At 34.5% G+C, this 27,554-nt stretch overlaps 1 protein-coding gene across 2 annotated transcripts in view; it reads right to left on the reverse strand.

Moving 5' to 3' along the window:
* Positions 1–27,554, reverse strand: part of LOC126370221 (suppressor of lurcher protein 1) — an 86,961-nt gene that overhangs the window by 44,470 nt on the left and 14,937 nt on the right. For both annotated transcript variants that reach the window (XM_050015018.1, XM_050015017.1), the window contains exon 3: positions 11,468–11,540. In XM_050015018.1, coding sequence (XP_049870975.1) covers positions 11,468–11,540 — 73 coding nt within the window. The remainder of the gene's footprint in view (positions 1–11,467; positions 11,541–27,554) is intronic.

Consider the following 27,554-nt stretch of genomic DNA (forward strand, 5'->3'; position numbering starts at 1 on the left):
TAAGGAAATGTATTCAAAGAGTATTTCATTAAAGTAAGAGCACCACACGATGTGTGTTATAGGTTCGTAACCACGTCGGAGCTCCGTCGTTCTGCAATAATAGGTGTAGAGACGCTAGTTTAATTCTCAACCGTTACCTAGATGGCGTAACTGTAGCGAATTTAGTTTAAAACGTAAATAATTTAGTCGTTTTATCATTTACCATTATTTCTGAGGCTTAATTTTATTTGTGCTACAAGAGGTAAAATAACAATGTATTTTCTTTAACCTCTTAACACCGAGATTTCCAGACACACTAGTTAAACAATGGGTTTTGGATTTTAAAAGAACATTCGGTCTTACGACTTTAAACATACATTCCCATACAAATGTATATACTAAGTTTCTAAGTATATACTAAGTTTGTTTCAAAACTTCTTTGTGTATTTTCTAATAATAAGCCATAAAAAGAATGTGTTTTAATATTTTATATTGTTTGTAGGTTCTCTAGACCTTCAAGTACTGGCAAAAAGCTAGAGCTCATTTAGCTCACTTTATCTATGACAAAAATAATAATTTCGATCACCAAATGTTGTGGCTACACTTACGCCATCTATTGTAGCCGAAACGTATATAGCAAGGGTACCAACACCCTAAAATAAATTTTGACAGTCCGTTCCGACGACACAACGAATTGGAAAACCTCGTGTGGCCTCGCTCTTACTTGCTTTATTTAAAGGTTGACATGAAATAATGTTCGGAATATTGTAGTTGTGTTTCAATGTCAACATACGAGTAACCCTAGGGAATCTAACACATTTATGTATTCCCGCTAGTGTTACCTACTTTACTACATGAATCTCAAAATGTTTTATGTTCATTAATAATAATAATACAATTTATTCGTTAGTATAATTCACTAAACTTATGTTAGAATTTTGTAAATAGAGAGGATTTGGCCCACTTAATGAGACTAAAGATGAGAGTGCTGTCACACCAGCTACTTGCAATAAGGTAGTTTCCTAGGTCAAAGATAGATTATGAAATTCTGATTACTAAATAAAGACAAATCTAAAGGTGTCAAAAACCTTTTCTTTTTTCTATTGAACTTATTTATGAATTTCAATAGAGAAAAATGTAATAAAATGTAAATCCGACATTTTATCACGTTTTTCTATGACGTCACAGTTTTTTTTGCATACAAAGTGCATGGTAATTTCGTGTTTTGACGTTTAGTAAAAAGTAACTGATTTGACTAGTTGGAAACTACCGTATTCCAGCGAGAATACTATTAAAAGTCAACATTTCCCATTGTCTATTTTAGTCAGGCCATTGGATAGATCAAATTATTATTATAGTATGCGTGCGATATTGGAGTAATTTATTTTTTGTCAGTTGTTTTATGTACGCAGGAACATTATTGAATAACAAAGCCATTTGCACCTCAACTACCCGCAAGCAGGCCATTACGAAAAGAACTCTTATATCATTTCCCATGAATGACCGCTATCCGTCCGAGCAAATAAACATCATAGAATCCGGCGGACATTTGCACACAAGACGGCTTTGTGTTGGTGAATATTTTATGTAAAAACTCTTCGTGAGTTCCCTAAGTAATCTCTTTCGCTCGTTCGCTTGTCAAATGAGAAATTCAAGACGTTATTTTGGGGTAAATTGAAGAAAAACGTGCTTTACTTATTGTTATGGAATATAGCGGTGGGGGTGCATTGTGATTTTATTTGCATGTAAAAGTGTGCCGCAGAAAAGAATTTGTCGCAAGATATTTTCAATGCAGTGATAAGACGCTTTTCAGAGAATATCTTTTGATGAAACTTGCTTTTCATCGGGTTCGCTTTGACACGCTTTGCACGTATGATTTATTTTGACGTAATATTATGAGATTGAGAATGGAACGAAAAGTAGATTTTCTTGATCTAGAATTCACATTCGAGTATATAACGGTCGTTTGCTTAGAGGGAAAAAATAAAGTACTTACCTAAGTAATCAGTAGGCATGTTACAAAATCATAATCCCTACTCGTATATTTATAAATTTTGGTAACAACGACATTAACAATATCAAAGTGCGTTAAAGGTTGTAATGTAATCAATAGTATGAAAAATTACAGAAAATAAAAGTGATTATCTCAAAAACTAAGTTTCCTCATAAAACGAATACCCGATTTTTAACCGTGAAAAGCTACCCCGTGGAATCCGTAGGTGTATTTCGTTTTCCGAAAATCCAGGGACAAGATTGTAAACCCTGTCCTTTACTGCTTATGTCTGCTGCTCGGGTCGTTTCTATACAACGCCTGGTAGCGTTGCCTTGGGTGAAGATTCTGAGCAACTAATAATACGTTTCTAAATTGCTTAATTACCACTTAATTAAAGGCATCGGAAAATTTTATCGTCACTCCAGGCTAGAAAATACCATTTGACGTAAAATTTGTGTTATCAAAACAATTTTTTTTTGATTCGCCCTGAATCCTCGATCATAAATCAGTAAAGTGCACGAGAAACAGATGATTTTGACATTTCGAACCACTGACAGATTTATAAGAGCTACCCTTTGCACCCCAAGACAGGTCGTTTATTATAATTAATAGCTAAAACATCTCAATCTCCAGGGGCTCCCTAAATGACTGACGTCACAGATCATCGTATTTCTTTAAAGAAGGTACGCTTAAGGGTTAAGCAATTTGTTAAGGCCAATCTCCCTATCTCTTTAGTACGGCTAATCTTTAAAATAATTTAGCAGCATTTATCTTGTCCTCCTCTGTTCATTGTTACAATAAATTATAAATGGAAACGGGACCGGTTCTAGGATAATAAGGAAGAAAGAAAATAATAAAGCAGGCAATAGTAAATGCAAATACCTGGAAATATTATTTCATTTTCTGTCTGAATCAAAAGCGATCATGAAAAGTTTTCGAAGAAATCAAATTACGGTCGAATTAGGTACCTTGAATGCCTTGAACAGAAATGTTGACTATATTTTTTTTCAAAGACAATTTGCTAAATTACTTACCCAGAACTTTGTTTTTAGTTTTCGTATAAAAAGTTACATGACATAAATCATAATTTTAGTGATTTTTCTATATGTAAATAAACCAAAGTATAATAATTTGCAACAAATTATTGACCCCTATGACTCTATCTTAAGGAAACCAGATTTTTTTTAAACGATCTTACAATGGATCTATTTCTCGGGTAATTGACAGATATTCGGCAAAATCGGAAGGATGATTAAAAAGGTAGTGCGGGCAATATGTTTTTTTACATTTTTGTTTAATTAGAGCGACTATGAACCATGAACCAACTTCTTTTGAAACATATAGCCGTTTGGAATAAAATATTTGTTTGACGTGGAAATGTGTTGCGAGAATAATAAGTACTTATTAAGTTTGAAATTATCATTAACGAACGATGGAAATATTATGGAAAGTATTTGTGAGTTCTGGGTTTTATTGCTGTTCTAGGTTTCCCACGAATTCATAACCTGAAACTCTTTTAATATGATAAACTAAATGTTGTCTTAAATAATAAAACTCTTTACACACAGGGCGTAATCCCGGATATATTTAATTTATAATATTGTAAAAAAATAATGTAAATTGAAAGTGATGTAATAAATTCTTTACTCTATGATCTATGATAACTACTTGAAATTACTTAAAACCACTTAAAACTATTTCAAAATACTAAATATACATTTATAACTATTTAAAACTACTTAGAACCACATTCCACTACTTACTTACGGGCCCAAACTATAGGTAAGTATATACTTGCACAGCCCTTATGTGAAAATTTGTACACTTTAATTGAAAATACTTAAATAAAATACCTCTTGAGTTGTAAACACGACATACTTAGTGTTACTTATATCATAATTATACTCGCTCCTTGTTCGAGAGGTTTTAAACAGTGTAGTCTACGTCTTATGCTCCAGCATCGTCACAATTTTCAAAGCTCATATCCAAAGCTAAAAAAAAAAGTTAGTTTCCCGCTTCCTGAACGCAGCTGTCAACTAATGTCATTACGGTTTTTGTGCACCGGCGCGTCACTTCGCCTCCGTAAATAAACTAATTGAAAACTAATATTTAATACAAAAACATGATTGATATAGTGCGAAAAATCTGTTACTTACATAATCAAGTGCTTTTTTCTCTAAAAAAGCTAGAAACAGTACCAAAGAAAAAATGTGGATGACGACGAGCGTAAGTTCTTTTTGATAAAACAAAACGTGGATTATACTGGTAAGTCTTAACATTATCCATCTACTAAAACAAGAGAAGATATAATTATGATCAATTCAATTTAATTCCTTTTATTGTCGAAAACAAATTACTTTTTTTTGAGGTTATAATTTTATAATCCTAACATTCGAAGAAGTAACTTAAGTTGGTTCTTATTACTAATAAAAGTAACTAGTTTTATTAACAGAAATAATAATAATATTAAAATTGTATCGTGTTCGTGTTATAACAGTGATTTAAAAGTTATACTTTATTCCGATGTTGATGTTGTTTAAATTCGCCTTATATAAGGCAGGCAAAGATCTCAGGACTATACAGTCTTGACTTTAGTAATTTAATATTCGAAAATCACGATCAAAATAGGCCTAAGCCTTGTCTTCAGTCCCTGATTGCCGCGTTTTTATTTTCATCTGTCAAAAAAAAAAAAAAATTTTTGTTTCTTTTTGTAATTGTGTTCTTGGCTTATGTTGCGGTTGATAACTTACTATCAGCGAATGAAATGAGCAGTTTTTTTATAAAACAAAGAGAACCAGTGAAATATAACCGCAGAATGGCATAGAAAAGTAAATAATTAACTCGGAAATAATTTGACAAGTTCAGATAATTAGATGACAGAAGCACTTCATGTTTACCCTGTTCATCAAGAAGTACCTATGACACAGTAGTACTCAATATCACAGAGGTCATCTACACCATTGGTAGACAAGATACATAACTTATTCAAGATAACACTTAAAACATTTAGAGGATTATAATTGGTTTACTACAAGATAACCATACTTAAAAATGATATTATATATATTATAACAGTACATAATCCCTTCTCACAGTCTCTGTTAAGTGGTGTTAATAATGTTATCTTCTCCGAATGATACTTACAATATAAGATGATGATAATATACCCTAACAATAAAAACAGAAAGAGTGTTAAGAGAGTACAGGCAAAAGATAGCCTTATTATAGTAAGCAATTTCTTCCAAATTACTCTAATCTTATTATAATTCAAGCTTCCAACGTATGGGTGATGATTATTGGTACCAACCTAACCAACAAGAGAACACCACTTGGAGAGTCACCTAGTTAAGCACTAGTAGTGAACTGTCTGACTAGAGAATAGACAGGCTATTTGTTTCCCTTTAGAGCTATCACAATAGAGGATAGACAATGGACTCGATGTATCAACCCTATTAACATAAAAATCAACCACTAAGACCATTGCTAAGCGCTAATATACCTATTTTACATTTCCATACCTAGAGCTATCACTTAGAGGATAGACAATGGACTTAAAGGCACAATGCACATAAGAGCTACCATTAGGAAGGTCGCAATTGATAAGCGATAATATACCTATTTGTCATTTCCATACCTAGAGCTATCACTTAGAGGATAGACAATAGACTTGAAGGTATCAATGCAATGAATGTAAGAGCTACCACTAAGAAAGTCGCCATTGACAAGCGCTAACATATCTATTTCTCATTTCCATACCTAGAGCTATCACTTAGAGGATAGACAATAGACTTGAAGGTATCAATGCAATGAACATAAGAGCTACCACTAGGAAGGTCGCCACTGACAAGCGCTAACATACCTATTTCTCATTTCCATACTTAGAGCTATCACTTAGAGGATAGACAATGGACTTGATGGTATCAACCTAATTAACAAAAGATCTACCACCAGGAAGGTCGCCATTGCCAAGCGCTAATATACCTATTTATCATTTCCATGCCTAGAGCTATCACTTAGAGGATAGACAATGGACTTGAAGGTATCAACACAATGAATGTAAGAGCTACCACTAAGAAAGTCGCCATTGACAAGCGCTAACATACCTATTTCTCATTTCCATACTTAGAGCTATCACTTAGAGGATAGACAATGGACTTGATGGTATGAACCATATTAACATAAGAGCTACCACGATTATGGTCGGCATTGGCAAGCGCTATATACCTATTTCTCATTTCCATACTTAGAGCTATCACTTAGAGGATAGACAATGGACTTTATGGTATGAACCCTATTAATATAAGAGCTACCACGATTATGGTCGGCATTAGCAAGCGCTATATACCTATTTCTCATTTCCATACCTAGAGCTATCACTTAGAGGATAGACAATGGACTTGATGGTATCAACTCAAATAACATAAAGCTACCACTACAAGTATCGCCTTTTGCTAAACGCTAGTAGATAGCTAGAACATAGACCAACTATTTTTTATACTTTTATTTCCATGTTTGGTTTGTCACTTGAGGAATCGAAGATAAACCATTGAATTGTCGGGGCTTACCTACCCATGTTGAAACTCAAGATTAGACTAATGCTGAGAAACAATAGACTATTATGTCAAATTGATTATTATAAAATAATGAGAGTACAAATTCTGAAGAAATAACCGACAATTCAAAACCTAAAAGCCTCTGTTCTATTAATCAACCTCAACTGTGCTAGAAATCAAAGTATGTAATGTCAGAGATTACTTTCAAAAGAGATAACTGTACACAAGACATGGTTAGAGAATACTGCTATTAAATTCTTTCAACCAACATCATAAAATTCAAATAGCACATAAATAATAATGAATAACATTGCCCGAAGAGTGAGTAAACGAGATAGCAACAGGATCTGTGGAACAGAGACAACAGTATCAGCAGGCAGCCCCACAGCCAACAGCATGAACAGAAAGCCCACAAGGAACAGTATCAGCAGGCCGCCCCACAGCCAGCAATAAAAGCAGTGATGCAACCAGTCATGATCAGCAGTGCTATAACCAGCAGTACCAGCAGCCCTACAGCCAGCAGTAGTAGCAGAGCTACAACCAGATGTATTAGCAGTCTCACAGCCATTAGTATCAACAGTGGCCCAGGCAGCAAGGCCGTTTAAGAATAGTACCTCATGAGGAGGAAGAATTCCCTATAAAGTTATAATGGGAAAATTTGCACAAGCAAATATATTTTTCAAAATTCTGGTAAAATTAATTCCGAATGTCTATCACTAAAAGTTTTAGCATTATCATTAAGACATGGGATTCAAATCCTGTCTTTGTTAATCAGGAATAACAATACTAATCTCAGTATAAATTGGGGTACCTACCTGATAATATTATAACTTCAATGAAAATTTCCTTCAAGTATTACATTCGAAATTGTAAAATATTGATACCTAGTTCGGTTAGATAGAATAGTTGCCCTTTTTATTATTAACTCATAGGTGAAAAGGAAGGAAAAATAGTTCATTAGTAACATATAACTTACATCACCATTAGCGTTTTCTCTAAATTATGTTGTTGTAGATTTATTATGTTGTTGCTGATCAGCCCAAAACACAGTTTACAATTAATATAAAAATTACAACAATAATGTCCCTCCACTTAATCAATCGGAACCAAACTGCAGTGGAGAAGTAACAATAATATTTTCATGATAAATATATGTTTATCTTATTTTTCGGTTAGTGTTGTAACGTAAATCAGGCAGGTCCCTTCACTAAATAACCTGACATATTAAATCTTCAGGATGGGTACGAGAAGTGAATCCCTGTGCAAACAACAGGATCATGTTAAGTTAGGTTAAAGGAAAGGATGATTTTTACGAACGATGATAATATACCTACACGACCGATAATTAATAAATTAATGTTATCCTTATATGTAACTGCACACCTAAGGGTAAAATATGTTTTATTCATTTATTTATTTTTTCCAGTAAATAATAGGACGTCACTATTACTGTCCTAAAAGCAAATTCAATAATTATTACACTAAAGAGATAGCTGCGTAAACAATGTTACGTGTGTTAATGTGTTGTGTGTACGTTGTTCTATCATCTGATTGGTGGGTGAAAGGTTGCATAGAGGAATAGGAAAAAAATCCACAACAAGTTATATTTATTATTACCACATAAAAGAAATATACTAAATATTATTACCAAGCCCATATGGTCGATATTAGGTAATACACAATAACTTGGGCTCAGGTAATCTATTTTAATAAAAACAAAATCTTAATTATTACGAAGATAATTATCACACAAGTACATAATGTAAATGCACTTCCTCTCTTTATACTTTCAGCCTCATTTAACAATATCTTATAATAAAGAGGAAAGTTTAGTTCAGTGGTTCTGAATATTTTAATGAAAAAGGTCATTTGAATAAATGTATCGAAATTCTTACTTGCACTTATATTTGTATTTTCTCTAATCAATTTGACATGTTGTCTTAGGATTCATTTAACTACTCAATGTCGACAACAATTGCCAACTTAGCACAGGATGTTACAATCAATCTTGTGTCTGGGTGCCCTCGTCATTACCCGTTCTTCTTTATGTATTTCTTCTTCTTTTATGTATGTAAACAAATAATGTGTAACTTTGATAATTATTGTAGCCCTTGGTATGCCAATGAAAAATGAGTGTTATACTATATGATGAAGTCTCACAGTCCTTTCGACTATAACTATCGTTGTTGTTCAAGAGCTTCGGAAATGTGCTCTATGGTGAGGTCCCTGTGAGGCTCTTATAGCCAATCTTGATGTTGAGCTCATTCAGAAATTTGTTCTTGTGTAGTTCTTTTGTTGTGAAATTGATAGTAATGTGAAATAGGTATTTAATGTACTTGCTCAACTTCAACTTAATTATTTAGAACTATGTATCTATTCTAGTACAGTATAGTATAACCATATATTATATAACATACATAATATCGATTCCATTCTTGAGAACTGGTGAAACTTGTTTAGCGAACAGTTATTATTCTTATTGTTTTTTACATGATAATATCAAAACGTTTGGTGGAACGCCGCGCTGAGTTTATCAGGCGACGGCTGTGCCTCTCACTGCCTTTATTGGGATTAAAGTCATGGGCAGCTTAATTAGCTTTCGTGATAACAATGTACTTTATTCACTAATGAATAATCATATTATTGGTACTCGTTTCAATTTAAATGTTTCATTCCCAACTAAACTTTGAACATCTACACTGTTTAAAACCTCTCGAACAAGGAGCGAGTATAATTATGAGATTAAACGAACTTACCTGTAAGTGAAGTTCTATCTCAATTATACGAAGCTCCTTGTTCGAGAGGACTCCCTCCCTTCAATTTTAATATCCCGCCCTAAAGCTTCCACAGGTGATGGAGTTGTCCATGAAACATGCTTTAAACATAATGACATTAGTTGACAGCTGCGTTCAGGAAGCGGGAAACTAACTTTTTTTTTTAGCTTTGGATATGAGCTTTGAAAATTGTGACGATGCTGGAGCATAAGACGTAGACTACACTGTTTAAAACCTCTCGAACAAGGAGCTTCGTATAATTGAGATAGAACTTCACTTACAGGTAAGTTCGTTTAATCTCATAATTATATCTAGCCTAGTTAGATAATAATGTATATCCAGTTATAGAAGAGCGGTGGTTCCTATCATAAGCAAATCTTTGCTTCAAGGGAGCCTCCGTACCCCTGATAATGTAACAACAACTACGATAATGAAATTAACATTTTTATTTTTATTTTCCAGTCTATCAAAGGCCAATCCCTTGACTTCCCTATACGATATGACGTTAACCTTTTCTTTAATCAGTTCCATGTAAGCTCTTCTTGGTCTTCCCCTTCCTCTGTTTCCTTCTAGCTTTCCTTCTATGATGTTTTGATGTTTGTTTGGAAAATGCTACACCGACAAGAGCGCTTAAATTGATGATGATGATTTTTAATTTATAAGTACCATCGGTACGCTCTGAAAAGTTCGTAATATTCATTATTGAATATAGACTGAGGATATCGAATTAATTAATTTCAAACGATTTCCTCAAATTAGTTTGTTAGTTTGTGTTTAGACACATGTTGGCTTTGCAGAGATTAGTTATATGTAGACGTTCGTAATCGATATATTCAAATAGGTTTCATGTGTAGTAGATGTATTTGATTATTATACGCAGTTATTTAATTATACCGGATGTACTTTGTCACTTTAAAAAAACTAGACTACGAGTATCATTAACTAAATCCATCTCTGTAGAAAAAAACAGCAAAGTAAATTTTCGATTTTAAGGTTTTTGTCCAAGTAAAAAAAAGATATTGTGGTCACCGATTTTTAATTCGCGATTGTCGTCATTTATCATAGAACAAAGAAGAAAAATCACTTTGGAGCCCTAGTTTGGTTAGGACATGACAGGCTGATCACCGGATTGTCCAAAAAGTAAGATGATCCGTGCTTCGGAAGGCACGTTAAGCCGTTGGTCCCGGTTAGTACTTACTGATGTAAGTAAGTAGTCGTTACATGAGCCATGTCAGGGGCCTTTGGTGGCTCAATAGTAACACTGACACCAGGGTTGATGAACTTGGTAATTCACCTCACAACCCACACGATAGAAGAGAAGACCTTATCTGCCTAAAGACAAGGTATTACAACACTTTTTACATAACTTTACCCACGACGGCACGGAGCAGGTATATGCGTTTAAGGTGAGAGATGTTTGTTTGTGTGTGCGTTTGTGCAAAAGTAATGTTCCTACCTATCTTCTAAACTAATGATCCAATTTTGATGCGGTTTTCAATAACGGGTTTGTGTTTGATGAGTTCATGTTATGAGACAGGTGTGATGGCTGTAACTCACTAGGGGGCGCCACAATATTAGTGCAAAACAATGTTGTAATATAATTAAAACGAAATGTTCGATTATATTTTTTTACGTCTTTAAGTTAGTTATTTTAATCTTTTTCGATGACATTTTTACCGTCCTGGGTTTTTTTCAAAAGTTTTAATTTTGCCCAATTTTTACTGTTGAACATCACTGGTCGTAACATGGAGTGCATATCGCGCGCGCCAAAACGTAATCCGTGTTTGCGTTGATTCATTTATCGCGTCTCTCGCAATGTCCATGTTCCATGCTACGGCTACTAGAAAATTCTAATTCAGAATCAGAACGTTGCAAGAATTGTTATCAATTAACATAACGTCAAATAAGCAGCCTACCCACACAGCTGTTACAAACTACATTTAAAAAAATCTATGCCATTATTCTGAAATTACGTCACAAAAATAAAAGCATAATAAACGTACGTATACACGTATATATACAGTAGGCATCCTATAAACTTTGAAAACGCCATTTATAAATGAAAGAATTATGGACCTAATTCAATGCCCTTTTATGCAGGTACCTATAAACAAAATGTAACCTTGAGTACTTACCTGAAAGTAAAGGAGGTTTTATTATATACTCACTCGGATTTATAGCAAGCCCCTCGTCGACTGTATGAAGTGATAAGTGTAGGAGTAAGATTAGACCGGTCGATGTCTGGAAAGAAAGATATTTAATATTAAAATTACATCTGTTATTATAAAATTCTTATTTTGTTTCCTAAAATAAGAAAAAAAATAACTACTTTTAAATAAACTTTAGGATTTTACTTGTAAATATTTCCTAACAACGTAAAATAGCCAGACTACGAATAGAAGTCTTTCAATCCAGGGTGTCTTGACACTGAATGCAAGTAAATACGTTTTAGATTCACACGTAAAGTGCAAATTGACTCTGGCAAATGGAATGTAAAGATAATCTGAATTCTTGAATGTACCTCTTACTTCTTAAAGGTAAATACATTGAAATTCAAATCATACTGCTTAGTTATAACTATGGTGTCCTATATAAGACCCTAAATGTGAGGTAGTAGTTTATAAGCTAACCAAAACAACTATCTAAAATCAAATATACATAGAATTTTTTGTTTTATACTGTAAGTAGTTTGGGCATAGTGGACCTTTGCTCTAGTCCTGGAATACCCTAGAAGAAAATATACTATTTCATATCCATAATATAATCTGATTACAGGCACAACTATAAAAATATATCATATAAGATTCTTGTTTTTCTTTTTGAAACACTTAGAGTTATTACTTTAGGTTATGATTACGAGGAAGTAACAAATAGGTGATATTTATGATGATAAAGCGACGCCGATCAAGCAATTTTGGTAAGTTTAATAACTTGGATTTAAGATGGACGGTTTCGTGATGAAATATATTCTTAATCAAGACTGATATGAATTAATTGATATCTCTTTTCAAAAATTACGCTGAGACGAAGTTAAGATCGATTAGGTCATCCGAACGAGGATGATATTTAATGGATGATTAAGAACCCTAATTTATTAAAATTACTTGGTGTATAATTAATTGTTGGCATGGATAATTATTTCATACCTATATAATAAGTTGAGTTTCAATTTATTATAATCTTAGAGTAAAATTATTATTACTAAATACAATGTTAATAAAATATATAACATAGTCAATAATGTAGTTTCAATTTATGTAATAGATTTTATTCTTTGTTGTTGCCATGTCCATATAACAAAACATTTTGTTTTTTCGGAGTATTTAGAAGCTATGATGATCTCTATATTTTTTATCTCCTTCTAGGCAAAATTCTCACTCGCCTTTTTAACATGATTATGTTGTTGTATGTAGATATATTCATATTCATATTCATTTATTAATCTACGTAACTTTCAGAAAAGTTGTCTTTGAATACTCGAAAATCTGTATTCATAAAATCAAGCTTGAAGACGCAGGTAATTTCTCCACGTACATGTAAGGGAAACTTCAAAGCGATATGTTAGCCAGACAGAACACAGCTAACTTCTACATAAATAATCTGGCAGCAGTACATTTTACGGGATTTTGTGAAGATTGCCCTATGAAATAATGCATGAGCTAAATTATTTCCTTCTTCAGGAACTTTGTGTATTCCAACTGTCGGCGCGGTTGGAAAATTGTTTCTGAAAATATTCTATACTATGCATGGCATTAGTAGTAGGTAATATAAAAATAGCAGGTTATTTTTTTTCTTTCAACAAACAACTCGATGGTGATGCTCGTGAAAGAATGATGTAACAAAACATGCTATAAGCATGCAACAGCTAAACAGCTTACATACGTCCTACTGCTAGCAGTAGGCACAGGCCTCTCCACAATCAACCAGATGGGGTATGGAGCATATTCCACCACGCTGCTTCACTGCGAGTATAAACATACCTACACCCAAAAGCTGCAAACTTAACAAATTCTGTAACCTTACCTACGTCCATGCAAATGCTGTAAGCATACCTTACCTACATAATATATACATGATGTAAGCATACTTACATATAAATGCAATAAGTATTCATATAATAATTATAAACTTAAGACCGTATTTCCTTATAGGGTGGACAGAACTAGAAGTATGTAGGTAATCAGAATATACATAAGGTGGATAGTAATTAATCCTATAAATGATTATCACGTGCTGAACGGTGAAGGAAAACACCGTGAGGAAACCCCCATTTTTGAGAAAAGCATTTTCGGAGGTATGAGACCTAACCTGTGTTTGGCTGGTTTTCCCTTCGCGGGTTGAAAGGTCAGACAGGCAGTCGTTTCTGTAAAAAATCGGACCTGTCAAATCTTCAGGTTAGGTAAGCGGAACCTGTGAAAAATGGGATAATGCAAGGGGGATGAATAATAATCTTTAATGAATCCTATGATGACAGATGAACAAGCGATCAGCCAATATAATGATTCATCATATTAGACAGGACACAATCCCTTCGTAGGTCTTAACATGTCTGGAAAGTGCTTAATAAGTTTTTTTTTTGTATAAGTATAATCAAAATACAAAAATATATTGAAGAAGAATCCAGAATATATATAATCTGGATTCTATGAATAATTTTGCTTGAATTTTGAGTGACGGTTATTCTAAATCCCGTTGGAATTGATTCGGGCGGAAACGCTCAAGCCATGGACGGATATTGACTAAATTGTACGACACCGGGTGTATCTTGTTTTTCTAGTTGCAGTCGCTACAGTCGTTTTTTTATTTTTTTTTTTATATAGGCATGAATAATGTGAGTTAACTAAAAAAAAAAATACCAATGACTCCTACACAGACATAATTGGATAGTTTTCTAGGTCAAAGATAAATTATAAAAATCTGTTTACGAGAAAGACAGAAAAAAACAACAAAATACGTTTTCTTTTTTCTATTTAAACTATTACATACATACATAAACAGCCTATATACGTCCCACTGCTGGGCACAGGCCTCCCCTCAATCAACCGGAGGGTGTACTCAATATTCAATAGAAATTTCGTGTACGTTTAGTAAAAAGTAGCTGATTGGACTAGTTGGAAACTAGCCCATTATGTAGGCTTGTTACCCCATATACGTCCCACTGGTGGTCTCCCCTCAATCAACCGGAGGGGGTATGAAACATACGTAGAAGTTACTTAACACTTTCAAGGACAGAACGTCTACGGACGTTCCGATTCCAAGGTGTCATACTATCTATTATGAACCATCAATGACCCATGCTCTCTGTCCATGAAAGGGTTAATAAACTAAACTCTGTTGTATTAACACTTTCAAGGACAGAACGTCTACGGACGTTCCGATTCCAAGGTGTCATACTATCTATTATGAACCATCAATGACCCATGCTCTCTGTCCATGAAAGGGTTAAATTAATTACATAAATATATTACGAGGAAGTATCTATGTAAACGAAGAACGGGTAAAATTTCCCTTCCTTTTAAAGCATTAACGTTCTACAATTTACCGTGTTAAGGCATGTGGAAGACGCATTAAAATTTATGGATAAAGGATTAGTATTAAACATTAATTAATACGGCGCCCTGTCGTTGTTTTAATCCCATAATAAAACAGACTACGTACACGTATTAATTACTTCGTGTACGTACATTAATTTGCATATAATTTGGGATGAAATAATCTTTAGGGGAATTTAATAGTTCACACTGTTTTTGAAGGGCTAGGTCGTTTTTTGAACCGCTGGTGGGTATTAGGGTTGCTACTTTTAATTAACACTTTATATATGTCAAATCTTCTTCTCTTCTTCTATCGTGTGGTTTGTGAGGTGGATTACCAACCTCATCAACCCTGGTGTCAGGGTTATTATTTATAATTGAGCCGCCAAAGGCCTCTGACATAGCTCACGTAACGACAACAAAAAAAAATGTTATTTATTTATAATTACAATTCAAAAATAAGTCAAAAATATAAATGAGTTACAATTTTGTTATCGTATACTGGCTTCTGTTTCTGGATGAGCATTTTATAATTTATTTTCGACCGAGTCCAATACCCTATTGATTTCAAAACTATTACAGTATTTACAGCAGAACATGAATACGTCATTTGATCTGGGACAAACAAGGACGCCTTCATAAGGTTTCGTTACGTGCACACACAAATGTAACATAATCATTTCATACATGTTAAACACATAATATACACGCACACACTCACGCGAATACACGAATAATAATACACGAGTAACGTAATATACATAATATATATACACGAATCCCTAACGATTGGGCAGAGTAATGAGATAAAGAAACTTTCAAACAATTTTGCTACGAAGTGCCAAGATGAATGTTATGCTCCGTCTGGTTACAGGTGATCAGCATATCTTTCATCACAATCCATCATATTAGGATCATATTCCATCTGTCGATTTTTCCAACGCACGTGCAAGTTTTTCATCGCTCCCAGTCTAGTGTAAAAATAATCTTTCTGCAGGTAGGTATGTATATTTACCTTCATATTTAGACTCTATAGAGTCTGTACAAAGACTGCACTGTTTTTTTGTTCAGCAGTCACAATAAGGCCAATTCCTTGACTTCCCTATAAGACACGACGTTAACCTTTTCTTTAATCTGTTCCATGTAAGCTCTTCTTGGTCTTCCCCTTCCTCTCTTTCCTTCTAGCTTTCCTTCTATGATGTTTCAAGGAATCAAGGAATTGGCCTTTGATAAACTGGAATGGAAAATGCTACACCGACAAGAGCGTGGCTCTTAAATTGATGATGATGATGAGTCACAATAAAAAATAATACTTAAATGCAAATAAATATGAACGAGAAATCTGAGGAAATTCTGCTAGAATACATTTGAATCGTTTGCTAATGCCAATCAATACTTTTTATTGCACATATTATTATAAATATACGATAGTGGATTAAATGGATGGAATGGAGAGCAATTTAATGTCATCCATTATTAGGTAGTATGTATATTACATACCAAACGAAACCTTTTTTATACTAGAATAAACTCCTGGCAATCTCAAAAACTAACTTAGCCTTGAACCTCGAAAGAAATAGACCAGAAGTTTCTAGTTGGACGACTCGAGTTACAAGCCCTACGGCTCCGAATTTTCGAAGAAAAGTAGACGCATACCTATAATATATAGTAGGAGTAAAAGGGCTTCTTTGCCTCACGTATTAGGATAAGCGGATTAAGGTTTTGGTGTTGAGTCGTATAGAATGACTCGATTCGAGGCGAGCGTCGGGTATATTTCCCCGGCACGGACACCAGGGGTTTTTAGCGGGAATTTTCGTTAGAAATTTCGAAATGCTTCGTTAGAAATGCGAATGCTGGAAAAGTCAGCGATATTGTGAAAGACTTTTTCGGATTCACAGGGTACTTAGACAAACGGGTTATCCAAATTTTAATAATGTTTCAAATATCAATCGTGCAACAATAACCTAGACGTAGCGGATTACCTAAACAAATACCTTATGTTTGACGAATATCTGCGAGACTAAGAAATCGCGATAGAAATCCCTTGCAACTTGGCTAACCCCTTTGGAATGGAGTGAAATAAAAATTGTATAAAATAAATCTTTTAATGGAAATCCTCTGTACTTACTGTTTAAGGGCCGTATATAATAAATTAAATATATACGTGTGTGTGTGTGTGTGTGTGTGTGAGTCCGTCTGCGTGTGTGTGTGTGTGTGTGTATGTCTGTGTGCGTGTGTCTATTACTACTCGTTGTTAACAGACTTCATGACACTACAATCCAAACAAAATCATTTCATGAACAAAAATCGCAAGTCTCGCAACGCAATTCTTCGATTGTAAAAAGTGGGGAGATCTAATGAATACCAAGCTTCGTAGATACCAAGTCGACTAATTTATTTAGTACTATCTATGAGACCGTCTTGTTGACGTCTAACTGGTTGACTAAAGGCATCAATAATATATTATGGTATCAATAATACTAAGTACTATTATTTATTAATATGGCAACCGCTATTTTGCTAAACTATTCTTTTAAAATCTTCTATCTACATGAAACTACAATATTGCATTGACAGTTTCGATCTTCTTCTATCGTGTGGATTGTGAGGTGAATTACCAACCTCATATACCCTGGTGTCAGGGTTACAATTGAGCCGCCAAAGTCCCCTGACATGACTCATGTAACGACTACGTACTTACATCAGTAAGTAGTAACCGGGAGCAACAGCTTAACGTGCCTTCCGAAACACGGATCATCTTTCTTTTGAACAATCAGGTGATCAGCCTGTAATGTCCTAACCAAACTATGGATCACAAAGTGACTTTTGTGATATGTCCCCACCGAGATTCGAACCCGGGACCTCCGGATCGTGAGCCTAATGCTCAACCACTGGACCACGGAGACCGTCACGTGTGTGACAGTTTCGATAAAACATTTTGATGATGATACGTTAAAATGACCCGCCGTTACATCCTGTAAGGGCATAGGAATGAACTTTATCATTATTATGTGAAGGGAATCCTTCCCCCTTACAATCCACTTACACGGACGCCCACAGAAAGGGATTACCTACATACATTCTTACGACATAAATCTGTATTATGTATAGATTATTCCGCCCGGGTAAATAATACTAGAAGTCGATGGTCTCAGAAAATATTACAGGGTATAATACCTCTATGGAGATATTTATAAGAGCGAAACTTTGTACCGAAACGAATAGCGGAGATAGATACCGAAATAGAATTCGGAAAAGGTTTGTGTCAGACAATTCGATATATCCTGTAGACTATTTTTGGTTGTTTGTTATTATCACTTAATGTATACGCTTCAATACACAACGAAGGATTATGTTCCGAGTCGAAAATTACAGTTGTAACATTTTAATAATAGAAGTTTGGCTGGTATAAGTTGGGTATGTGGGCTGGTAGCAAATGGGTAGTTTCCTAGGTCAAAGATAAATTATTACATTCTGATAAATCTAAAGGTGACCAAAAACGCTTTCTATTTAATTTATTTTAGAATTTTATTAAAGATAAACGTAATTATAGGTGTGACATATTCTCACGTATTTCTATGACGTCGCAGGTTGCTTTTTGATACAAATCCATAGTAATTACGTGTTTTAAAAAGTACAAAAGTAAAGTAGTAAAGTAGAAAAGTACTAGTTGGAAACCTTATCCTATATTACTTACTTAAGTGAAATTATAATTATTGTTAAAGATTTGCTCTAACAACGAATTTGGAGTAAGAAATTCGTTTTGGCATAAATAAATAGGTAATGACCGACTATGGTCGGCCTCTGTGGTGCAGTGGTTGAGCGTCCGATCCGGAGGTCTCAGGTTCGAATCCCAGTGGAGACATAATATCACAAAAAAAACACCTTGTGATTCCTAGCTAGGATAGACAATAATATACATTGCAAGCTGATCTTCCGATTGTCCTAAAATAAAATTATCCGTGTTTCGGAGGGTCTACTTAAATAAGTATGTAGTCATTATATGAGCCATGTCAAGGGCCTTTAGTGGCTCAGTAATCTTGATGAGGTCGGTCATTGATCTCACAACCCATATTAAAAAAAAGACCTACCCTGTGCCTTTATTTAGTCATTCCTGTGGTAATTCCTTTACCCTAATATTTTAACCGTTACTGATCAAATCAAAACAAAACATACAAACATTTAACAACATCACAAATAGGCAGCTTTATTGCTCAGAAGCAATTTCTTCCAGATGACAAACTGATATGTTAATATTTCCGCAAAGTACTCACGTGTTATATAAACTCTTGTTACTGAAATGTTTATTACCTTCATACGTTTTCCTTTGATCCTATTTCAATTGCTCGTTGAATATACAAAATCACTCACCATCAGATTTCTGTATTCTCTGCAAATTCAATTCAGGAGTATTTACAAAATACAACTTTGGTAACATTTACTTGTATGGTATTTCGGCTAATCGATTATCGTCATTAATTTCCTGTGCCTTTGTTGTTGACATATATAGATGCTTACTGAACCTACCACGTGGCCTTTATAGGTAAGTATATACAATTATTATTGGCGTCTGTCGTGCCATCTTTTTGACGTTATCCAGTTCTTACGAGCTAACGGCATCTAGGTTGGAGATTGATCACATTCCATTGCAGAGACGCGTACATTCGCAATCGAGTAATTTCCAAAAGTCAAAGATACTAATAAAGTTTTGATTAATACTAAATAAAAACAGACCTTAAAGTGTCAAAAAACCCGTTCTTTTTTCATAACATACATACATACATATAACTTATTTATGAATTTTAATAAAGAAAATTGTAATAATAAGTACATTTTGTCACCTTTTCTATGACTCAGGTTGCTTTTTCAGACAAATTCCATAGTAATTTTGTGTTTTGACGTTTAGTCAGAAGTAACTGAATTGACTAGTTGAAAACTACCCTATTGCGCTAGTTAACAAACGTATTTTAGCCACGCACTATATTGCAAAGCGGTTGATACGTCAAGAGCTTATGTAAATCAATTTACTATCTTTTTTTCATTGTATTAGAGATGTCCTTAGAAAAGGTTTAGTACGATCTATCATGCGTGTATGAAGCGATTGAAGAAGGTGGAGGAAGCAAGAAAAGTGTAGCAGGATCGAAGCAAATGGAATTCCATAGTCTCTGTTTACGACTGTGGGAAATAGGCGTGAGTTTTTGTATGTATGTTTCATTGTACTAGGCATAGTAATCCGGTTTTGTAGCCACGATAAGTACAGTGGCTTGCTCGCTTGGTTTTTGCTTTGTTCTTTTGTATTGATTCCCGCGTGAACATTCTGAATTCAAATTCTGATATACGATAAGTATAATATTAAATGAACATGAAAGTAAGCATTCATTTGTCTTCGGAAATACGCTGATTTCGGATGGACATTAAGAATATAAAAGCTCTGTACATACCTATTTATTTATAGTTAAATAATATAGTATTTATAGCCCTCATACGTCTGTTGCACACGTATCATGACTATTATTCATTGTCGCAGGATCATGCACTTTTATCATGGCTGTGCAAGACAATTTTGGAGTGGGAAATTCTACCGCACACTCTGCGGGAGAAACTTTCGACAGTTGAAATGTTGTCGGCTTGGTGTCACAACATCACTATAGTAACAACAGTTTCGGAATAATTAGAACTAACCGAATTATTACTGTGTGTTTATAGAAGGGATAGGCGGAAATCTAGTCTCTCGTTAAGGCAGATTAAAGCCAGGATCAAAATATAGTCCAGGTATTTATGTCATTTCCATAGGTCATCTATGAGTTAAAAACACTACCGTCTTGATAAGTGGATAGGTGCCTATTTGCCATCCGTACTTTTAATACAAGTAGTCGGAGAAAATATACTGACATCATTTTAAAGGTTAGCCTTCACTTCGATCGTGTGAAATTTCCATGACATTTTGAAATATCGGAAACGTTTCGTTCACGACGTGTTTGTTTATCAAAAGCGAGAACTGATATATGATTATGCTTACACATAGTATTATTGACGACATACCAATTACTGAGGGGGATGATTCAGCCCATGATTCTGAGTTAATATCAAGTGGAATTTTCCATCGCAATATGAACGATATTTTTGTGCCATTTTTTTAATTATTTTCGATTCCATTTTTTTCCGACGGATTTCACTTGATATGTGCTGAAAGTGATGATTCAGACCATGATTCTGAGTTAATAGCACATGTAATTTTCTTTCGTAATAACTCATGAAGATGTTAGTGATTTTTTTAAATATTTTGCGACGGAAAGTTTCACTTGATATTAACTCAGAACCATGAGCTGAATCAAGTGTCCGGCCAAGTAGTTAATGCCATCTGTGGCAAATCTACTACTGAAGTATTTATTTATGAAGTGTGTTAGTGAAACCGTACCAAATACTGCGGGGGATGATTCAACATTTTTGTTTTCAATGATGAATCATCCCCTTCAGTATTTTGAACGGTGTCAATAAAACACTGCATAAATAAGTATTTTATTGGATCCTTGAAAACGGGATTACGCTAAATAATAAAGTTTTTATTGGAAATGAGTGGAGGAAAATTAAAGGAAAAACTTGTTTACATGTTTCCGCGTGCTACATTATTACGAGTACGTCATAACTTTGGCGCGTGTAAGTCAATCGTAAATTAGGTTCGGGAAAGTCGTAATCAACGAGAAACGCCATCGGGTGAAATAAGTATATATCACTCATCCACTTCCTTTAATCTAAATATATTTTTTATGAATCGGATTACCTCAAAATAAAACGAAAAATCTCCTGTTGACCCAATTTTAAAAGTTAAATAAGGGAATCAGTAGAAGCGTTTGGCCATTGATGTTTGTTAATTGATACCGCTTTATTATGAGATGATAAAAAATAAATTTGGAAAAATAAATGTATGGGACGCAAGTAAGTATATCATTAAAAAAAATATTAAACAAACGTAGGTAGCCAAAGTATCTAGATATCTTAAATTATTTATTTAATAACTACGACCTCCGTGGTCTAGTGGTTGAGCGTTGGGCTCACGATCCGGAGGTCCCGGGTTCGAATCCCGGTGGGGACACATAACAAAAATCACTTTGTGATCCCTGGTTTGCTTAGGACATTACAGGCTGATCACCAGTTTGTCCGAAAGTAAGACGATCCGTGCTTTGGAAGGCACGTTAAGCCGTTGGTCCCGGTTACTAGTTACTGATGTAAGTAAGTAGTCGTTACATGAGCCATGTCAGGGGACGTTGGCGGCTCAATTAACCCTGACACCAGGGTTGATAAGGTTGGTACTGCACCTCACAACCCACACGATAGAAGAAGAAATTATTTATGCCAAAATAACAAAACAAAATCTATCTATCAAAGCTTAACCGAATCACCGAATGACAGACAGAACCGATAAGAACTTAAATTGATTATAATGATCGATCGAATGAATCGTTAGTAGTTTCATGTCATTGTTTTTGTGTGTTGTTTGTTTTTTATGATGTGTAATTAATGTATTCCTTCCCTTTTTCCTTTTTTTTAAAGAGAAGGTGTAGGTCGTGTCGTATCAGGAGGTGAAGGTTTTGGCGGGAAGAAGAGAGGAATGTGGCGATTATTCCACCGACAAGAGGAGAGGGAATTAATGTACTTATTTATAATAACAATGTAATTTATTAATATTATTTTGTAAAGTACTTAATGACTGTCAAATTTATAATTTGCATATTATAATTTAAATGACTAAAAATGTAGACATAAACTCACGCCAACCTTATCAACCCTGGTGTCAGGGTTTTACTGAGCCGCCAAAGGCCCTTGACATGGCTCATGTAACGACTACTTACTTACACAGCAGCAATAGCTTTAGCAGAAACAATGGAATTCCATTTGCTTCGATCCTGAGATACTTTTCTTGCTCCCTCAATATTCATCAATCGTTTCATACACGCGCGCGCCGATTCAGAGTAGGTAGATCGTACTGAACCTTTCTCTAAGGACATCGGTGGAAAATATGTTAAATGCTGACTAACTAATTGCAAACTGTACCATTTTTATTGCAAATAAATGAATTATGAACAATTAAACATTTTCTTATTCGAAGAAACAATAGAAAGGTAAAATAGAAATAACTTAAGCGCTTTATCGTGAATTTTTCTAACCATCTAAATACGAAAACATAAACAAACTGAAATATGAGCGCGGTCCACGGTCTTTGCAAAATTAAAAACCAATTTCACTGAAAGCCACTTTGGAAGCAACAATAGTTTTTCTTCAATTCCTTTAATGCTTTTGTGTTACTTTGAAGTAGGAAGAAAGAGCCAATTTCACATTATCGCTTTTGGTATTAGAAGTCTTATATTATAATGTTCTTGTAGAAATTAGAGTAGATCAGATATACCGTTTTAAATATACCGGACGCAAGTACTAATATTGAATTACCAAAATAAAACCAATTGGTAATCATTTTGGTAATTACTTTTTTTAAATTTATTCTTACACCTTTTTATACATAATTATAAATAATTGGCTTATATACAGGTTAAGGTCCATGACAACCTCATGTGAGTTTATTATTCTTCGGCGAAGTTTTAAACTGTAACAATTTTGGTCGAATTCCCATTTTGACTTCTAATAACTTTTTTCGTATTTCATTTGTCAGTTTTAATTTTTTTCAGATAGTGGTCCACTTCCTTAGAAATAGTAATTTTCCATTTTGAACATGAACCTTTGGACCACCCTGTAATAATAGCACAAGTCAGCATCGACTTGGAGAAGAGCGGTACCGGTTTTAGATGTTTTGCATTGAAATGAAGTGTTGGTATAAATTACCTTAAAAGAATTTGCATCTCTCTCTTATATGCTATTGATGCAAACGCTGGATATAATTCACCATGTGCACGCGGAGCAGAAGTCTACGTACCGTCAGTCACCTCTTACATAAGTATACAGGTATTTAAAGCACTTTTAGACCAAATTTGTGCATCGTCTGTACACATAAGCTATTTAAACCTTTGTTAGCAAGAACAGATAAAGGCGGATACCTTCGGAATAATTAAGCTTTCCAAACTCCAAAGAGCTCCAAAAGGTCTTAAAACAAACAAGATCCGTCAGATGTCAACAGTAAGTTCTTGAAACTGTACCTAAGGGAAGGTAAACAAATCCATTGGCCAAGGATTTGCCGTGATAAAGTGGGGTCCGAGGGCCTAATAAACGCAGGGCTAGATAAATATTTGCTGAAGTACAGATTAGTGGGCAATAAGGCTCAGCAAGTTGAAATTTTAGGGTACCCTAAAATCCATGTAAATTTTTGATTACGTGGCCATTTGTAGGCTTCTGCCTAAGTAACTTTGTAAACTAAATAGTTCTAGTTTTGGAGAGGGTTCAGCATAATTTTAGGTACGTTACTTCACGCCTATTTATTCCACTTACATAATGTATATAGCTACGGTTATTTCTTGTCTAGCTAGTGCGTAATTTGAAGGACAGTAATTATTACAAAATCTTTTATATCGTAGATGAAATTACGTCCTGGCGGGGTAGGCCAACCTTAATTAAAATATAGTAAACTATACAAACTTAATAAAAGACACGAAAAATTTATTAAATGTGATTTGTATTTATCTTGTTGGGCCTGAGTGCTCTTCCGGACAGGCCACAGTTTGGGCCAATTATTATTATCCTAACAAAATATCAATATTAAAATATTAATATATAACCTAAGCAAACGCATTCAGCCTACTTTATGAGAAATTTAATAAAAAATTGAAAAGTTGACAACTGCACGAAAATCTAAAATATTCAAATTAGTATTTATATGTAATAAAAATATGTATATGTAATAATAAAATTATAAAAAATAGCTTACCTACCCAATTCCTCGTAAATAATTTATTTATGAAGTAGTATAGTCTGTGTTGTGTTTGTGGTAATCTAAGGTCTTTAAAATACACACACCAGTTGCGTATAAAAATAATAAAAAAGCTAATAAAGCTAAAGGCAACGAACTCATTCATTTGTTTCAGCACGTCAATACTAAAACTGACTGTAAGTTGTATTCTGTCCATTTGTGACTTGCCCTTAAATAGATTTTACCTATGTATATTATAAACCTTGTAAGTTAGACTGTTAAACCCATAGTTTATAGTAAAGGAACATACTTCATAAAGTGGGTAAGGTGGCCACGTGCCGACAACATTGACATAGTGGAAAGAGAACAGTAGTATAAATTTAATTACTGGTTCAGGACATAAGTTAAGAAACATTTTTCAGAAACACAATTCAATGTAAACATTTTCTCCTTGTTTTTTGCATGTTTGATAAAGTTTGAACTTAATAATGTGTTTCAATGCCTTAAATACGGTCTATGAAGTTGCATCATTCCATTCTTCATTCTGCAAGCGCTTGTAGAGTCAAGCTTCAACGCACGCAAAGGCAACACAAGAATTGATGTTTATATGCATGGCGTACTCGAATAAGCGGTTACATAGCTGAACGCTGTCGACATGGGTCTACGTTTTCACTGGAGTACACAAATGTGACCCACGACTATGTAAATACCTCCTCAAATGAAGCCCGTGTCCGTGGATTGCAGTGGCACGTGCGTAGCCTCGCCTTGCGCCGTGTCACCCTATACATAGTCGTGTAGGTCTTCGTGTACTCCAATGGAAACGTACGGTTACGAGCATTAATATGTACATTTTGGTACCATGTCACATTAACTTTTTTGAGAAATTGAACTGTAAGTCTCACTAAATGTCAAATATGTTAGTGCTACAGAGTCCTAAAGTGGGTACATTATATTGCTCATGACTGTACACCCACTTTGTCAAACAAATTAATACACACAGCTATAATGCGCCGCGCGCCTGTGCACAGCATGCGCCGCGGCGGGCCCGCGCTTTTACAAACTTTTTGCCTGCATGTGTTGCCTAAACACAAGAATGAAGATATCCAACTGTTCTCTCTGTACTGTGACATGAAGATTAGTATGCCACACCCGCCTTCAAGAAGCACTGCTCGTGGCATGTCTATATATCATGGGATTTTCTAAGTTATTCATCATTCGGTTCCGGGCGCCGCGATTGTAGGTAAGGTAAGATGGGAGTGAATGAATAGTTTGGGTGAAATTGCACGTATTTCAGAGAACGTAATGATTTTCCCTTATGAAATAAATTCCTTTGACTAAAACGATAATTTGAAGTAAGTAAATAATATGTATATTTTCTATGACATTGTTATCAAGTACAATCATTTTTAAAATTAAAAGATGATATTGACGTTTTGAAATTGATCATAATATAGATAGAATTAAAATAGTATAAGTACCTATCTATCCCGCTAAGTCTGTATTAAATTTATTTCCAGTACCCTAAAGGTTGGGTATAGAAAATAAACAAGAGATTGCTACCTTAGCAAGGCCGCCAGTAGTACTATTTAACTGATTACAATTGTTTATTATTAATATTTATTTTAAGTGCAATAAAGAGTTTTTGTATTGTTCAAGTAGGACAGTAACAAAATTCATAACATAAAAAGTAGTATGTATTTAAACACGGTAAATATGCCAACATGTATTTTGATACATACTACCTACCAAGCTGTTCAGGTATACCTCTATATAGAGTTTGTCCCGTACAAATTGCCAATTTCGTATACTGAATAAATACTACGCATTCGTGTTAATAAACTGTTTTATTTGATTGGTTTATTCTTTCGGAGAGATATCGTCAGTTTGTGTCTATTTAATATTTATTGAGACATCATCTCCCTAGCACGTTTTTCACAGGGTCCGCTTAACTAACATGCAGATTTGTCAGGTCCGGTTTTTTACAGAAGCGACTGCCTGTCTGAATGTTTTACTGGTACAATTTTTCATAAAGAACATAAACATAAAATAAGCTCACGGCTAGGTTTCCCAATCGGGCTAGCCAGAGTACATCCATCGCAAGGTTACCAATTCAGTTACCCACCTCCCTTAATGTTCAACCAACCAACCTTGGTCTAACAGAAAACTAAAGGTGAAGCTTGTTTACTCAGTTCATCTTGTGATGAATGTACCTCTGACTAGCCTAATTGCAATATCTTCCTGCCTTAGACTTCCATATACATTAGTTAAACTATAAAACTATATTGTATACAGGGTGTTAGTGACATCGTAACGAAAACTTTGAGGGGTGGTTCAGGCCATGATTCTAAGTTGATATCAAGTAGAAATTTCCGTCGCAAAAGTATGGATTGGAACATAATTAAAAAGAAAAGAAAAATTTTCATGAATTTTTTGACACGAAATTCCACTTGATATCAATTCAGAATCATGGTCTGAACCATCCCCCTCAATATTTGTTACGGTGTCACTAACACCCATACCTACTTATATGGCTACCGTATGTACTTGTACGGGGTGTAAGTGTCATCGTAACGAATACTGAGAGGGATGATTCAGCTGATTATTCTGAGTTAATATCAAGAGGAATTTTCTATCGCAAAAGTATAGAATTGAAAATAATTTAATAAAACTAAAAAAAATACATGATTTTTGCGACGGAAAAATCCACTTGATATCGACTCAGAATCATGGTCTGAATCATCCCTCAAAGTTTTCGTTACGATGTCACTAACACCCTGTATATAGTGACGTCACTGTGGTCTTGTGGTAGACCGGCTTACTTCTCAAACGGGGAGCACCGGTTCGAACCTCCGTTCCGAACTTGCCCCACTA

The sequence above is a fragment of the Pectinophora gossypiella genome, chromosome 10 (assembly GCF_024362695.1).
Source record: "Pectinophora gossypiella chromosome 10, ilPecGoss1.1, whole genome shotgun sequence".
Taxonomy (NCBI): domain Eukaryota; kingdom Metazoa; phylum Arthropoda; class Insecta; order Lepidoptera; family Gelechiidae; genus Pectinophora; species Pectinophora gossypiella.